The 17,976-nt window shown below is 37.7% G+C and overlaps 1 protein-coding gene across 12 annotated transcripts in view; it reads right to left on the bottom strand.

Moving 5' to 3' along the window:
• The window catches only part of MCTP1 (multiple C2 and transmembrane domain containing 1), a 277,914-nt gene that overhangs the window by 31,715 nt on the left and 228,223 nt on the right, over nucleotides 1-17,976 (bottom strand). For 8 of the 12 annotated variants that reach the window (XM_083816846.1, XM_083816843.1, XM_083816842.1 and 5 more), the window contains 2 exons: nucleotides 7,357-7,410; nucleotides 417-497 (listed from right to left, as the gene is read on the bottom strand). In XM_083816846.1, coding sequence (XP_083672972.1) covers nucleotides 417-497; nucleotides 7,357-7,410 — 135 coding nt within the window. The remainder of the gene's footprint in view (nucleotides 1-416; nucleotides 498-7,356; nucleotides 7,411-17,976) is intronic. The other 4 variants (XM_083816848.1, XM_083816844.1, XM_083816845.1 and 1 more) reach the window with 2 other exon arrangements.

The following is a 17,976-nucleotide window of genomic DNA, read 5'->3' as shown; positions in this document are numbered from 1 at the left end:
TCTCTGCTAGCCATGGTACAGGAAGGTAGATAGTAACAGAAATATGTATTTTTTCCGCACTGAAAAGCAATACATTCTTCCCTTCACTTGTATGTTGAAATCTACAGAGCTGTTTTACTGGAAAGTTCCTGTGTTTAAATAATTGGCCTGTAAGCTTCATCATTCTGGAGTGTGAGCATTTGAAAATGTGGTGCATTTCATATACCAGTTCCCAAAAGACACCAAAACCAAGAAGCTACAAAAACAAATCAGCAAAGATGAAACTGCCATCCCAGCAGAAACTAGGAAGGGATGCAGTATGGAGGAATAGGCAGAAGCCTCTTTCTGCCGCGGAGAAGCTGTCTTCTCTGCAGAAGTATTCAAATATAATTTGAACTCTCCAAAAGGCAAGTATACTGCAGTGGAGCAGAAGGTACCTGGTAGCAAAAAGCCCGTAGCAAAGTCTCTAGACATCTGAAGTCTCTGTCAGTTAGGAGCTGTATGTTCACAAACATCTGCTGGGATGGATGGAAAAAGTTACCCCTTTCTGAATTGAAGCATATCTGAATTTTTCTGAAATTGATGATCACAGCAGTTCATTTAGATTCCCCGCTAAACTGCCACACCTTTGCATCTTTTACAGTAGCAATCAGTAAATGCATAAGATTGATATCTACAAAACTAAAAAGAAGTAGAACAAAGCCAATTATATGTACTATTTGTCCACACGCTTTATTTACACCCAATTTAGCTGTTTATGAGCTGCAAATGAAACCTGAGTGGCAGCAGACACTGCCCTCTGCCACAGTGCACTCTGTCTTTGTGGATGCTGCTGCACGTTGCCGATGCTTATTCCACACCATGTTCATCTGGGAGCAGCTTTTGCACTTAAATTCTTTGGGGCAAGGGTGCCTGCTTCATTTTGTCAGGATTACATTTTCTGGATGGCCTATCCAGCATGTTCTTCACTGATCCACACATCAGCATTAACTAAACAATACAAAATCTACTGACACATTGATATTTCAAGCTGCACACAAAATATATACATAGTTTGCAAGAAACTGCAGTTTATTTTCCCTTATTCCTGTATCTGTCTGCATAAAGCACAGCAATACCTGATCAACTGTCCTGTGAAACGCTTGTAGTTCACATTGCACTTTTTCTTACAAGCATTTCAGTGAAGCAAAAAGCACCTACCTAGCTTTAAAGAAAGACTTTCAGTTGTGCTGTGCTGCTGGCCTCAGCAGCAAACCTCAGCTGAAAACCAGACCGTGACTTGCTGCGGAGAGCCACATTACCGGGCATCGTCCTCACCCACATCATCTCCTGCCACTCCTTCCTTCACGTTCATGTGCGCCGTGCCCGCCACACATCTCACCAACAGGGACTGGGTCCATGCAGCACTCACTCAACCTCACGCTAGTGCACCTGAAACCACCTCACTCTTCTACCCGGCTTCCAAAGTTGTGCCTTACCCACTGCCACCTCCGCTTTCTGTGCAACTTGAATGAAGACCTGTTCTGTATCATGGGTTCTACATTTTGCTGTAGGACAAGCCCAAAAAACATCTCTAAAACAGGTGTTTTGGGCTGCTCTTCAGAAGGATAAAATGGGAAGTTTCAAATAAACCTAAAGAAATATTTGGGTGGCTGACAAACACTCACGTTAGGGGATAGAGGGGCTTGCTTACTGTTGTAGGCAGTATGTGACAGTGGCTTAAACAGAACCCGGATCTCATGAGTCTGTGTGCAACTACATTAAAGAAAATCTAGAAAATCTGTTAGACAACGAGAAATGGTCCATTCTCCCTGCTTCTGAAGCCACATAACAAACGAATGCCTTCGGAGCTGAGGAGCCAAGTGACCTGCATGCATGTGAAGGTTTCGGTGAGAACTCAGCAGTAAAAGCTTTTGCTCGTTTCCTTTAACACTTATCATTCCTCTCCCCTGAGTCACTGAGAAGACCATACATATGCTTTTACTACACCTCATTTTATACAGCCACTTTTTGAGGAGCTTGGTAAAAAACAGACCTTTGCTTAGTCTCAAACAATGTCATTCAGCTTGGTTATGTTGAGAAGCAATACTAAGGGTAGAGGGAAAATGTAGGGCAAAATTATGTCATATTCTGAAACAGCTAACATAATTAAGACATATTCTTCATTTAATTTAATAATTTATTGAATTATACTTGGATTACTTAATAAATGAAGAACATTACCCACACTACATTAGTCACAGGTGAAAAAAATCATATACATGGAGGAGTGTAATTTGTTCAACAGTTTATAGACCCACAGTCCTCCAGAGACGATCTCACACACCTTTAAGGTGCCAGACTTTAAAGACAAATGTCACTAAAGATCTTACAAATATTAGTGAGGTACTGATCTCACTAATATTTGTTTTATTACACTGATTTTGACTGCACTGGGGTAAGGAAGCCTGATCCTGCAAGATCAAAATCTCTCAGTTATCTGTTCTCAAAGGTGCCTGCTTTGATCACAGAGCCCCTTTGGTGTCCTAGTCCTGGGAGGGATGAAATTATGAAATTGAAGGTTAAGGAAGTGACTGTGCAAAATGCCCACATGATGCAAGGTCCATCCAGGCAGAATTAGCTCCACGACTGAGACTGGGATGATCCAAAGATCATAAAACAGCATAGGCTGATGTTTCAGCTCCTGGGCTGAAGCAGTCTGCCCCTTCACCCCTCCTAGTAGGTACAATTATGACGTAAACCTCACGACCCTTACGACTGCCCCTCTGTGAATAACTAAACTGAGGCGAAACCAACTGCTTGACTTTTCCTGCAGCTACTTATTATTCCAGAGTACTCTGTTGTAGGTTTGTTTCATAAGTAGTGACAATCTAGCTAAGTTTTTAGGGGACAACAGTTTCATGTGCAGCTACAGCTTAAATGGAAGCTGTTTAAATTTTATTATTTACAGCTGATATTTAAATGTTAGTGAAGGTAGCTTTCTAATGGTGGAATCAAGCTACAGCTGAACTTGTGTGCCTATTTGCAACATTTTGGAATGTTCTCTTTTTCTCCACTGACTGCCTATTTCTTTCTTGTTTTCCCACCATTTGTTTTATAGGAATCAACTGCCACTACAATAGATTACAAGCTTCTCTTCTATAGAATATAAAAGTATACACTGTATTGAGTTTATCTTTTCTCCTCCTCATGATATACTCTTGGAAAAAAAGGCCGGACAGGCTATTGAGACAGGTTACAAACTTGGCTTGGCCTGAAAACAAAGTTGGTACCTCTTGGCAAAGATGATTAAAAGCTTTAAAATGTTTTAATTTGATTCAACTACCCTTCATTATAGGAGCTTTTAGTTATCTTGAAACATACTAACATTGAATGAGAACTGCATAGATTTTTTTGAAAGTACAAAGCCTGGAGAGAGAATCGTCAAAGAGTACAAATGATTGGAATCTTTTGTATTATTAAAATATTGATACTGTTAATAAAAAAAATAGAAGCGTGCTCATACCATGTGTCTTCTTCCTCTTCAGTCTGTGATAGTGGTGTTACTCACTGGCCCAATTCTGTGGCATGCTGAGTGCTTCCCACAAAATGGCTGAACTGAATGGCTGAGCTGAAATTCTCTGCAAATACCTGAAATCTATGTGGAACTTGTTCAAAGAGTAAAGCTATGTGAAAAGTGTACCTGGACTTTTCAAATGACAAACTAAAATCTTTATTACATGCGTAGATTATGCATATTGACCACTACATTATCGTTACATAACTGTGTAAAAACCCTTTTGATAGCTTGTTGATAACTTGACTTCATGTAATTTAACTGACCCTTATTTGCTAAGATAGTGTGTAAGCCAGTGTTTGGAAGGGAGCCAAAAAATGAAGAGAGAGAGAAATCAGATTAAACTGTAAATCTTTGGTTGGCATAGATTTAGTAATCAGTATAGAACATATGGGATGCAGAATCCAGTGCTATTTCTTTGAAAAACTAGTATTAAACTAAGGACAAATGTCTGAGCCAAACTCGTCTCAGTTCTTAAATAGGTAACATGGCAAAGAAACAAAATTAGAAAAAAAAAGTATTGAACTGTTAAACATTACTTTGCAATTGATATAGCAAGAAGTGTACTTGCCATTTTTTTATTAGTCATATTGCAACTGAAGATGAAAGTTTATATTCTCCAGTTCAAAAAAAAAAAAAATATCCCGTGACCTTAAATTGACACTCCTGTCTACTTCAATTGCAGCAGAGGGTAAAATAAAATAAAAAAATAATAATCCAGAATATTAGAGGCAAATATGTTGTGTAAATCTACCTTGTCAAACTCCTCTCAGTAACGCACACATCACTATTGATAAAATGCCCTACTTTAACTAATTACATGCACTTGAGTCCTTATCATCCTCAGCTTATTACCTCTGTGGCCCTGCGACGTGGGGGTGTTGGGCCACAACCCTCCATCACGCATCCCACAACCTACATCAGCGCGCGCCCACACGGACCTCATCAAGTAGCCCAGGAGTTGCCCTTTCCCTGCAAGTGAGTGAGTAATATCTAAGCTGGCTCTAAAGAAAGACACTTTTCATAATCGCCCAACAATCTGCTAAGTGAAAACATATGGATAGGCTTAGGTAGAGCCTGCCAGGGGTCTTTGCTGAATGGAAAACAGGTGCTCCAGTTCTGTGCCGTGTAATACCCCATTTACCGTTAAGTCCAAAGGTTACAGGACTAATAGCTGCCTTGTGGTAATCACGGAGAGCAAAGACACCAGCCATGGTCAAACATCTGGGACATATTTTACATACTTGCAACATATGCTTCAGTTTCAATTAAAGCGAGGCTTTGGCACATTTATTAATCTTTTTACTTTTATCACATAAGAAGACCCATTTACCTGACTTTTCTATTTTACCACATGAGAAAACAGAGAAATAATAAAAGCCAGAGGTCACTACCAGCTGGTGTTAAAAATGTGTCTGTTTTCTCACAAAACTTCATTTTGCACACAGCTTTAGGAAAACATATATGTGAATTAGAATAATATGAAACTGCACTCCTTCCATTTTGACAAAAGGACGTAACAGGACCTGCAGTAATAAATAGAGTACGTCCGAGTGCACCACAAAGGAAAAAACACCCTACTGCACTTCCAACAACAAAAAGTTCAGTCCTAGAGAAGCACTTATGTTTTACAGTTTAGCCCAGTGCCTAATAATGCCTGCTTTGAGGGCTACTGAATATACATGGTAGTCCACATATTTTTAAGAAGTGTAATTTTCTTTTCAGTTCAAACAGCATATTCAATTATGAGAACTCAAAATGTTTGCAGTAATGGAAGCAGCTTTGAAATTATACAGATAATCCTAGACACATTCTATACAGAAAGACAGGTCTTAAATATTCAATAGAGGGGCTCACTTAATGCACGTGGCAACGTTAGTACTTACTTTTATTCGATATTGGTAACTATGTCTAGAAAAATATATGAACTCTATTGTCAATTTGAGAAAACTAAATATTAGATCACAACATCGAAACCTAGAGCGATATTTCTAACTAGGTTCATCTGCCTGGCTTCTGTTAGCAGCCACGGAACTGGGTGAGGGGTGTCGGGGAGAGTGGGCTTGCCCCCCACCTTCATCTTCCCTTTTTAAGGAGTTTAGCAATCTCCAAAAACAACTGTGTTGTAACTACAGTGTCTGACTTAAACTACAAGCAGCCAAGCATTGTTCTTTGTGAACTAATCACAGTTATTTAAAATGTCCAGGAGCACACGTACTACTGGGATGATACTTTTGCACCAGCTCTAATAATAAAGCAGGAACAAACGGGAGAAAATGGCCTCAAATGGATGGCAGATCAGTGTTTATCAGAAGAGAAATGATGATTCAAAGCCAGCATGTTGAGTTAAAATACAAGCTCTTCACAGCTACATGGCTGACCTTTGCAATAAATCATATATTTTATTGCCAGAAGTGCATGCTCATATCATTTAGTGTTAAAAACCATCACCTATGTGTTTTGTAAAAGAAGGTTTTGTTACTACAGTGTTTGCCAATTCTGAAATGATGGAGCTAACGATTTAAGTGATGTATAGAAGAATTTCACATAATATCTTTCTGTCAATTGTAAAATGTTTGAGCTGGCAACAGAATGAGGAAAATACTCCTTTTTTATCATCTCTCAGATCTTAGGTGTTAGCTAACAGAAAAATAATCATTCAGGGGATTAACTAATCACAGTGAATTTTCTGACATTTCAAATGCTGCTGCCAGCATATGAATTCTTACAGTGGTATATAACTGTACATCTCAACTGGAAACAAAGGTCAAGGGCATAAATTAAGATACACTGTTTTTCTCCTCTCAAAAAAAAAAAAGAAAAAGGAAGAAAGAAAAAAAAATCACTGCTTTACTACAACAGAAGTGTGTGAACATCTGTGAAGGTCAAAATCATCTGTATTTTAATACACAGTTCTTGTAAAATTATCTTTCTTTTTTTTGGTTTTTCTTTTTCCTTTTCTTTCACTAATACCATCTCACTGGTATCAAAATACCAGAAACAACAGGACTGTCTGCACTGTACTTGTCTCACCAGAAAGGTGTCCTGCCAGCGCTAGCCATTGCTTCAGCGACGCAAGGTCATTCTAATTTCTTTTCTCCAGTTTTTCCCTCTCCCTGGGGGACAACCAATCCAAACAGTCCCATAGCTTGGCTCAATAAGATGTGGAAACGAGCTGTTATTTACTGTGGTTGCAATCCTCAACCCAACCAGCAGCCTCCAAAGTGAACCAGTTTCCTCCAATAGCTGAATCATCTGCAATAGTTTCCTGCCTTGCTGGGCCACTACGCCAACTTCAAATCAAATGGATGCCTATGAGAATTGTGATTATTTAAATGTCATACAGAGTGCAAAACATTTCAGCCACTCTTCTACCAAGTAATTCTTTGAAAATTATAGATGTCAATATCCCATCTTAAACCAGTATGGAGTTACTATTTTTACACCATTTTCCCCCTAAAGTGCAGCCCTATTTGTAATACTCAAGACAGGACAAATTTTTGTCCTTCAAAAACAGTTGTCACTGCAGTTATCTTCACAAGAGCTATCAAGTTCCAGACAAGCTGAATTATTTTTGTTCCTGGCAGAAAAAATATTTGACCCAGCTCCGGACCAAGAAAGAAAAAAAAAAAAAAAAAAAGCAGGATTTATAGTCCTCTATCCTTTCCTGCAACACACAGTAGCATTGTTAGGATGATAAACAGCTCTGTCCAATTTTCTGGACTAAAACACTTCAACTCCTTTTTTAACTGTCTGTAAAAACAGTGTCATGTCTAAATTCTCCCATCCCCAGGTACCCAAGTGCTAGGAAAGATAATTACCTTGTCATCTCTGTCATCCTCTTCTTCCTCGTCCTCTAGCATGTCCTCCACTACCTGCAGACAGAAACAGTAGTAGTTGTCATGATTTAAAAAGGAAGAGTTTTGTTCTGTCAATTCTAAACCTTTTGTAGATGAAAACTTTATTAACATTTGAAATAAATGCACAGAAGGAAAATGTACAACCAGGAAAAAACTCTTGATCTAGAGATTCAAATTTTGGAAAGTGTTACAGCTGTAATTGACCTACATTAGGGAATTATATACTGAAAACCCTTCCTGTACAAAATGCTTGCTTGACAATTTAAGTATTTAAAAGGTAGTTCGAAATTCAATGTGTGATAGTTTTAACTAAAGGAATCCTTTGTCAGCTCCACTGGTGGCTATACTGAACACATACACTCTTGCTTTAAATTTAGTGTTACCTAGAGATACATGCAACATTTTAAATAAAATTTATAGGATACATCAAGATATTTTTGAAGAATAAAAAGCTGGGAATAAATTCATATTAGCTTGTCTCTTACGATCTACAACAGTGACACATACCATATGCTCTATTAGCATTAGCACTATGTTTCTAATAGTGATTTTATACAATCTGTGCATCTAACTTTCCTCACATTCATTGTTAACTGTAGCTGCCACATGTATTTTTCCATTTAAATAATCTTTTCAGTCTAACACTATGAAATATATACGCTCATTCAATTAATTTTACAAATATTAATAATTTATTAATCACAGCATGAGCATGAAATGAACCACTATTAAATCCAGTTTACAGAGCAATGAAATGACTTTCTGAAGATGGGCTGTGGCTGAATCAGTCTCAAAACCCAACCCATCCTATGATTCTACGATATAAAGTCACAATCCCTCTCTCATAACACTGTGATTAACTCTTCAGCCTACCTGATGGGAGAAAATTCTCTGTTGACAGAATTGAAATAAACTGGTACCCACTTATATGAGGGAAGATGTGGCAACTTACATTGTTATTTATAAGTAAATATTTATTGTAATATAGGAACAGCCATAACGAAGCTCAGCAAAGATCCACCTAGCCCAGTGTCATATAGATGCCTAACAAAAACCATGTATTATGCATTACAAAACACGCAGAACAAAAGGTCAAGAGAAGGAAAAAAACACATTAGTATGAAACATTAGTACTTTGGCCTATGTTACAGATTTGCCACCATATGAAATGATAGTTTACTTTGTTATATAGCCCAAGTCACAAATGGCTTAAGTGTACTTGTCATTTAGGACAACACATTCAAATTACAGCCTCAGCATTAGTCCCCAAACACATCTGCTTGAAATCCATGTCTAAGAACTGAAGGACTTTAACGTGATTCAAGGGCGAAATTCAGGAATGGGTTAGCTCAACCATCAAGAAGATCCCAGTTAATAATGCTTCAAGGGCCTAGGCAAAATGTAAACAACGCATAACACTGATATAACATGCACCCACAGCAAACTACTCTGCCTACATCAGCTGCACAGGTCTCATTTCCAATTTCAGATGCTCATCCTCGTTTGAATCCATTCCCAAACCACTTCGAGTAACATCTGTGGGATTTTGGAGGGGAGGGAGCCTCCAATCATATCTACCGGCTACTGTGTTCTGGAGCTTAGAACCAAAAGCAATACTAGAAACACAGAGAACAGTAAAGACTAAGCATGTCCAATGGCACATGTAAGTAACATAACCTGAGCAACTAATGAACAACCCCTCTTCAATTTTTTTTATTTTTATTTTTTTTTCTGCAAAGCAGAGCAGTTTCAACAGGAAGGGCCTGACTGGCTGGATTGTCTGCAGCCTCTGACCTGAGGCCAGCCTTCACAGAAAGGCAGAGGCAGATGAAAACACACAGAGGCCAGAGGAACCACACCTGGGCTTCAGACACTTGCTGTGAAAAAGAAACCCCCCCCACCAGCCTCTCCTCTGTTCCCCCTCTGGGTCAGCTCTGCTCTGTTTCTTAAAGGAGGACCAGAGACAAGGACCAAAATGTTCAGATGGTGATAGGCTAGTTGAACCCTTTAGCGTGGAGAGATGGAAGTGTGGAGAACATATTTTTGAAACGCTGGTTAGCTCCTGCTTAGTTCAGTGCTCCATTTTATGGGTCCAACTTGGAGGTGCCTGAGGACACAGTTTCATAGACCCTTCTGTGGAAGCAAAGACATCTTCAGTTTCTCACAAACCTGCATCAGCTACTTGTTCCTCTCCTCTCAGGGTAGCTCACTCTCATCTTCCCTATGCTGTTCCAAGTGCTTGTGGAGCTCAGCTGTAACTATATCATTGAAATGATCCAGTTCTTAAAGAAAATCCACCCTAAGACTTCTAATGTGGATGGTTTTAGTGACCCAGTTTATAGAGTGGCTCCAGATTCGCTTGCATCAGCTCTACAGAGGAACTGGTGAACTGAGGAGGGGATGAAAACAAGCTGTTAAGGGCTGCAATGAGATGGAAACTCTCTTAAATCAGTTTTGCCACACACAAAAAGGTCTGTAATTACATCATTAGGTGACTAATGCCCAAGGTATAAACCTAAATCTGTTGACTCAGATACTGCCTACGCCTGGAGCTGACTAAACTCACTAGGTCTCTTACTTTTCAACATTAATATTCCCCAGACACTTAAAGATCTCTTTTATGTACATCCAGAAATTCCTTGTCTTGACAGGATTGAACAGTGGAATGCCTATCTCACTTTAGTGCTAAAGTTAGCTTGGAGACAATTAGCTGAATTGGAAACCTCTAAAATTGTCGCAAATGATGGCACCTCACTGAAATCACTTACATGACAATACCCATTCTAAATTATCTGAATAATAATACTTCAAATTCACTTTTTTTTTTTTTCCTCATCTAATGATCTCAAACTACTTTACAAGCTTCTATAGAGTAGCAAAATGTTAGCTTGTTCAAAGGACATAAAAAGTCCTTTGAAATCCCCTGATCCCATATTTCCAGCTCCTCCATTCCATTTTTTAATTCAAAAGCCACTACCAATCTGTGCTCTTGTTCTAGGTTAGTCATACCATCAATTACATTGAGCTTTAGAGTATTGAATTGTCTGGAAAGGAAACAGAATTCAATTAGTGTAGCAAAATAAAATGTAGTAAAAGTGTTCACATGCCCAAGATGCAGGAATTATTCTTTAAAGAATATGAAGCATAGTCCATGCTCTCACTTTTCTTGAAATTCAAAAGGAAGAGTTAAAAAATAACATGAATGTTCAGACAATATGGACACAATAATACAATTTATTACAGCACCAAATTCGAGTGTTTCCAGAACTTTGACAGAAATTTAAAAAAAAAGGAAAACAGATTCTTCATAATCGTATGATATATGAATAATTGGTATGCTGAAGCCTAACACAAGCTGTATACTGAAGCACAACCTATTTTTGCAGAACAAAGTAAAGCTTTTCAAGATATATTCAGTGAATCTCAGCAACAGATTTCAGTTTAACATCGTACTAAAAATACTGTAGAAAAAAAATCCATTTTGGATTTTTTTTCCCCTTTGATAGTGCTTCGTTGCTATTCAAATAAAGCGCGTATGCGCTGCCTGGGTTTGAAGCAACATAGTAGTTATTCAAATCTCTATGTCAACCATTATACCTTAGGGAGATATAATGGGGAGAGGGAGGAGAAGGGAAAGGAGGTAGAGGGAGAGAGAGGGAGAACAGGAAAAAGCATATGAAGATAAAATGAAACATTAGAGTTATTTTATTAAAAGTTCTATGGCAAAAATCTTAGATTGCCCCTAGAACACTCACTCTAAATTATGCCTTCCGATAGCTTGCTTGAAATCAAGTAGTATTAATCAAACAAAGGAAGGGCACTGGGGAAATCAGAAAGATCTAATGCAAGCAGTTAAAAGTGACATGACCTTCTGTAATGTCACTTGTCACAGACTTATATGCCGCATACTGGTAGAAGGTCTTGAAAGAACCTGATTCTTGGTACTGTTCCTTGAATGTAATACTAATACATATGACATTTTAAAAAACACACGTAGACATCCTCAAATATGGCATGTCAGCTACTTCATAGCTAAACAGTCAGCAGATGTTGTTTAAATGTTGCAAAATAAGATCCTTTCTGTGCAAAATAGCCCTGTTAAAAATGTATTAATCGGGAAGAGCGTACAGAGCGTACAGACTAATTACCACAAACTGACATTGCTACTGACCCATTCCTACCCTCTTTGAGGCAAAAGAACTTTGTCTATAAATATTGTGCAATTCATAATTCATACAAGATTATTGAAGGAAGCGCTTGTTCTGTCAAAGCATCTATGTGTACCTAGGTCAAGCAAGATTACCAGAAGAAAGCACAACCACTGTATTTGCATCATAGACAAAACCCAAATACTTGTGGACTAGAATGCTGTCTTCTTAGTAAGTTAATTAATTGCAAGCTGCATTTATCCTAAAAAAGATCTGGTGATCTAAAACCAGTATAGGACTTCTGAAAAAATATTTAATTGCAACTTCTAATATCAACACCTGCAAAGTATGCTTAAATCGTAATTATTTACAAGCATCTTGAATCAAAAATCAGTGACTGTAGAGAACTTAACAATTCGTCCTGAATCTAAGTGGTTCATGGAAAAAATGGCACATTAAAACTTAACACCACTTTTAAAAGCCCTTCTCTCTTAGTGTCAGCCTGCTGTTTCTCATACAAAACGTGCACAGCGCAGGTTACTTCATGTTCTAATTTCTCTGACAAACCCAACAGAAACACCTGCCCAGAAGAAACTTTGATGACTTTATATGATATCAGTACCAGATACTTGCTTTGCACTAATATGCAAAGTAAAGAAAAAATAAAAGGAGTGGCACTACCAGATTGCAGGTTTGCCTGATGTCTGTTACCTTATCAGTTTTTTTTTTTTTTTTCTTTTTGATGTGAAGTACACAACAACCCATAGCATTAGCACTTCTCTAGATTTGCTTGTGTCTTACTTGGTTTAGTCCTTCAAACATAGGTGGTCTTAAGTGAAAAACAAAAGAAAACAATTTATGCTGTATCATATGCTACAGTGTCAAAATATCTGCAGACATTTTGACTTTCACATAAAGGTACAGAAGAAGGTACTTTCAGAAGACAAAATATAAGGCAATGAGATTTGGTTCAGAATTAAATACATTTTAGATACACAAAGGGTGCAGTCAGAATTGTACTGCTCAGGACAGTTTGGATTTCATGTAATCCATATTGTCTAAATGTAGACTGTACCATACGTTTGCCTGTCACTCAATTCACGGTGTTTGTGTGTAAAATGCAAGATAAAATTATGCAATGTGTATGGATTAACAATGATGTGTAAAATCATTTAGGCTCTTTCTGGTAATTTCAAAGTTGAAGCAAAGGCATTCATCATCAGTAAGCCCACTGTAGCTGTGTTTTTGTAGTCATTTTCACAACATGATGTCTGCTACTTTCACTGAATTGTTAAGGAGAAACTTTGCAAGAGATACAGCTTAATTAAAATGTCTACCTTTTCATACTGCATTTATAAGAAAAATAAAAATCAAATTAACAGGTTCTGATTTAGTACTGTAGTATATCTGGAATACAACTGATCCTGATTTATACTATTAATGTTTTGACCTTGGGGTATTTCATCTGCAGCAATCATCAAGATAACTGAACCACTAGATGTAATAATAATTAGTGTGATAAGCTTGCCAGTAAGGTTGAATATATTGCAGTACAGAAGACAGCAGACTAAAAAGAAAAGCATTAGTACTTTGCTGCTAAAATACTTCCTGATTTTTACAGAGACACTCAAATACAATTATTTCTTCTTACAGAATGCATTTTGTTAGCTTATTCTGGGAAGTGCTCATGTTGTAATTTAGTCTGATTCTTAATAGGAAATGAGACTTTAATATGGCTATCAGATGCTTTTTGATGCATGCTACTGATTACATGTAGTTCTGTAATGTCAACAACAGAATTTTTATTTGCAGTATAATAAATTTCTTGGCAACATGCACAGGCAGTAAATACAGTTTATAAGAACATGTAACCTTTCTCCTGCTGTCAGCTTTATATGCCCTCAATATTCAGTTGCTAAAATAGTTAAGAATATGTCATTTTTTATACAAAATGGCATAAGTAGAAGGCCGTCTTCTATTTTTTTTCAATATTTGGTTCCCTATTTTAGCTCTTTCTAGTATTTACACAATACACTGTGAACTGAATATTAGGTGTTTATTTGAAGTATGTCTCCATCTAAAGGCTTCAGCATGTACTGTGCACTTGAAAATGTCATATTTCTGGTTTTAGAATACTTCATTTTCAGCTCAGCGAAACAAACGAAAAAAAACCAAACCATTCTTTGCATGGCTAAATATCAACGATAAGTTTGTTTTACAGGGCTACTAAAAAAGCAGCTTCACAAAATTTTCTGAGAGTTCTCCATAATAAAATAGTTTATTGTATTAATAACAGTATGAAGAGACAACGGTGCTTTTCATTGTTACTAATTCTCTTCAAGTAATTTTAGGATTCTAGTAGCACCAGATATCCTACTCTTACAAAACAGTGCTTATCCACATAAATCTAAGCTTGTGAGTGTGACACAATCTATTACATTATAATTTTGAGTTGAGAAGCTTTTCAGTAGGAAAAAAATCTGTTATTAATTTTATGTGACAATGTATATAATATAAATGAATGCAATTTCAGTAAAATTAAAAAAAAAGATATTGATACATTTTGATTAATATATTAGCACTGTACTAAAGTTCTAAAGTTATTAAAGTCTAAACTGAACTAAAATGTTCCTAAGGAAAATGAAAACAAACTGAAGCTAAATAAAAAATTCACATGACTATGGGAATTTTCAATGCAAACTAAACTGATCTTAAGTTTATAAAATATTGATTATTTATAATAGCTGCTATAAGTTGTCAAGTAAGTCTTGTTGCCATGTAAATCTTGATGCAAATGCAAAAGAAAAAATCATTAAAACAGTCTCGCAGAAAAAATGCATCTATGTGCAGTGAACTTCAATTTTCTCTTAGATGCTAATAATATTGTAAGGTTATAATTGAAAAAGTGTGGCAAAATTTAAATTAACAGATGACTGATTTATGACTGGAAGAAAAAAATACATTTTTTTTTTAATGCTGGAAATATCTAGGGCTAGATTTTGGAGTTTTGTCTTGAAGTGACCAAAGGAAGCCAAAATATTCCAATTCTGTAGTGCGTTCGTTTTTTGTAAATGCTACTGGTATGAGAACAGCCATGCAAAGTTTTAGCAAGGGGTTACTTCATACTCTAATATTGTATGAAAACCCCTGATGCAAGGATTACACTTGCAGTGTGGACAGTCTCGATTAACTGTAGCACAGCCAGCCAACTGCAGTACCACATCCTGTTATGCTGCAGGAGAGAAATGCTTCCTGCCCAACTTATATCTTTATATAGTGTACTCTGTGACTGTTAAATTAGTGCATAACGCATTTAAAATATTTATAGTACCAACGTTTAGTTAAATAACCTTTATGTAAGATTTATGTTGATTTGTTCATTTCTCATTTAATGGCAAATTATGAAGAGCATGTTTCATAAAGATAATTCTCCATTTAAATTCAGCAGGCCATTAAATATTAAAATTATGTTTCTGATGCAATCTAGAGCAAATTTGTCCAGCTTCAGCGATTATTTGCACTCATAAAAATTAGGCTTGATTAATAAAATTTAAATGCTTGATTAAGCTGACATTTTCATGTTTCCTTTATGATTTATTAAAAAAGCCTCTGTCCCATAGTGGGGCTATCGTTTCTTTTTCCTCCCTGATCCATATGGATCATATAGAAAGAACAAACAGCTGCATGAAGACAGCAGACTACTTAATATTCACGCACGTGTTGCTTGTGGTCTTTGTGCTCTGATAGCATCCAGGCTGCACGCACAGACAGATGATGACCTATTTACAAAAGCCTTTCTAACTTCTTTTAGCGATGGTAACAAACGGAGAGCAGGTTTGCAGTTCCGATTAATTTGGCAATGGTAAGGGAGGCTGCCTGGTTTAAGAAAAACTCGCGGACATCGCGGCACTGCTCAGAGTGATGTGCTGATTGCCATCTGCCTCAAGCAGAAACAGAACAAGCGTCACTTTCTATTTCCAGGTACAGAGTACATTTGGCTAGTTAGCAGCAGTCAGCAAACATAAGGTGAAACCCCTTCTGCATAATGTTGAAAACCATTTCAGAAAAACAACTGTTTTTCCTATTAGAGGTGTCAATGACTTAAACTAGTTTTGTGCAGATATTTTTCTATGCATAACTCTGTTTATCTCACCAGCCCTCAAACTCTGGAGATTTTGTGGCTGCTGCTGTTGCTATCATATCGGGGGCAAAACTTCTCAGCAAAGTAGAGTCAAAATGAGAAGCCAAGATGTAATTGCCAACCTGACAGCCCTCTTTTGTATCATCTCATGTAAATTACATCCTCTGAACACGAGCTAGCTAGAATACAGGGACAATAGCATTTATCTTTGCCACAAATTCACAGCAAAAATTTGGTCCTCAGCTAGAAATCCCCGCTGACTCCCCAACGGAAGAGGCACTGGACTTCAAGCAGAAGACCTCAATGCTGCACGTGTAATGGATCTGAATCACTTGGTGTTTGTCCTCCATTAGTCTGCAGAAATGCCGTCTAACTAAGGGCTTTATGGAGTCATTCTTTCACGCTTTAAGACCATAATGTGTAGAAACGCAGAAAAAGCGAGTCACTACCTCATTATTTGCTTGTGGTAACACAGCTTTCACACCAGCAAGGAACGGGTGCCTGGAGTCAGGCCCTTTCCCGGTGGGATTTGTATAGCAAAGTACTGCTCTCTGGCCAAACAGGAGTAGCCCCAAATTCACCAAAGGCTCTGGCCCACTGCTGACTTGTCCCCACGACAAAATGATTTGGACTGTACTGTTCTAGCTGTAGCTGAACTGACTGTGACACTACTAACTCAAGCTCATCCACCCTCACCACTCTTTCTTGTGGAAAGAGGGAATCCAGTGAGATGGATACAAGCATCCTTCTTCCCATTTCCACCTTTTGTATTTCTTCATGTGGTAATTTCCAGAACATTCATAATTAAAAAATAAAATAAAATCAGAGTATACATCATTACCTTAAAATAAATTACCATATAAAACCCATATATCCTGTAAAGTCTATTTAAGATCAGAGAAAAATCCTCTTGCTATCGCTTTGGAGGACTATATAAAAAGAACCCACACAAACTGGTCAAAATCTCAAAATGAAATGTTATCTTCTACAGAAATTATTTTTCTTCCATTTAAAAAATTTCATCCTAAATGAGTACATCTTTAACTTTTAATAGAAACATATACTCTGGCAACATAAGTCATCAAAGCCTATTTCGCAAAAATTCTCCAGTGAAATTAAAAGATGTATTGTACCATTTTATATCACTCTTACAAGATTAATAATATGTGTATATACTCTATTATACAGATTCATAAGAATTTGTGTATGGCACATTAACTCCCAGCTGCTCACCATCATTTTCTATGCAATGACATGTGCAACTTGAAACTTGAAGAGGAAATTAGCTGTTTAATATTTCCTTTAAGGCTCTAAGTGTTAACTATAAATGCAGGATGTGAACTGAAGTGATTAAACCTCTTCTCCATAGGGGTGTATATGGCAGAAGAACATTCATAGGTAACTCCAGGCATGTGCATTATTCTTCCTATTAAATTTTAAATTGCTTAGGAAAAAAACTAACAAATAATAGAGCAAAAGGAGAACAGGATTAGTAACATCAGTCAGAGAATCATAGAATGGATGAGGTCAGCAAGGACCTCCTGAGGCCATCTGGTCCAACCTCCCTACTCAAGCAGGGCCACCTAAGAGCAGGTTGCTCAGGACTGTGTCCAAGGGTACCTCCAAGGATGAATATTCCACAACCTCTCTGGGCAACCTGGTCCAGTGTTTGACTACCCTTATAATAAAAGTGTTTTTCTTGTGCTCAGACGGAATATCGTATTTCAGTTCGTTCCCACTGACACCAGTTCTGCCACTGGGCACTGCTGAGAAGAACCTGGATCCTTCTTCCCCGCCCATCAGGGACTTATCCACATCGTTAAGATCCCTTTGGGTGTCCTCTTCTCTAGGCTGAACAGGCTCTCTCAGCTTCTCCTCCAATTTCTTCATCTTTCCTTTGCTGAAGTTCTTGGCCTGTCATGACTACAAAGCCAGCATCCATCCACTGCATGCCGGTCATGAGGTCTGTCTCACCATGTCTCTGTGATCTTGCATGCATGCAACTGTACCCTTCCCCATCATTGCAAGTTTAATGCTCTCCTCACCAGGTAGGCCACCTTCTGGGAAAAAGTGGTTGTGCCCAACTTGTTGAGGTGGCTTTTGTCTCTTCCTAGCACTCCTCAGTCCTCAAAGAGGACCCCTTGGTTGTGAAAACCAAGTCCCCTCCTGCAGCCCTTCCTCCTTTATGGCAGGATCAAAGGGAAAACCACCTGGGCTCCACGTAACCTACTTAGTGAAGGAAAAAAAGGAGCTTGGAGTGTCATCAGAACAGACCCAACATGCCTGCCCAAC

Source organism: Anser anser (genome assembly GCF_964211835.1).
Source record: "Anser anser genome assembly, chromosome: Z".
In the NCBI taxonomy this organism is placed as follows: domain Eukaryota; kingdom Metazoa; phylum Chordata; class Aves; order Anseriformes; family Anatidae; genus Anser; species Anser anser.
The sequence above is the reverse complement of the archived record's forward strand: the minus strand, read 5'-3'. Positions and strand labels throughout refer to the sequence as shown.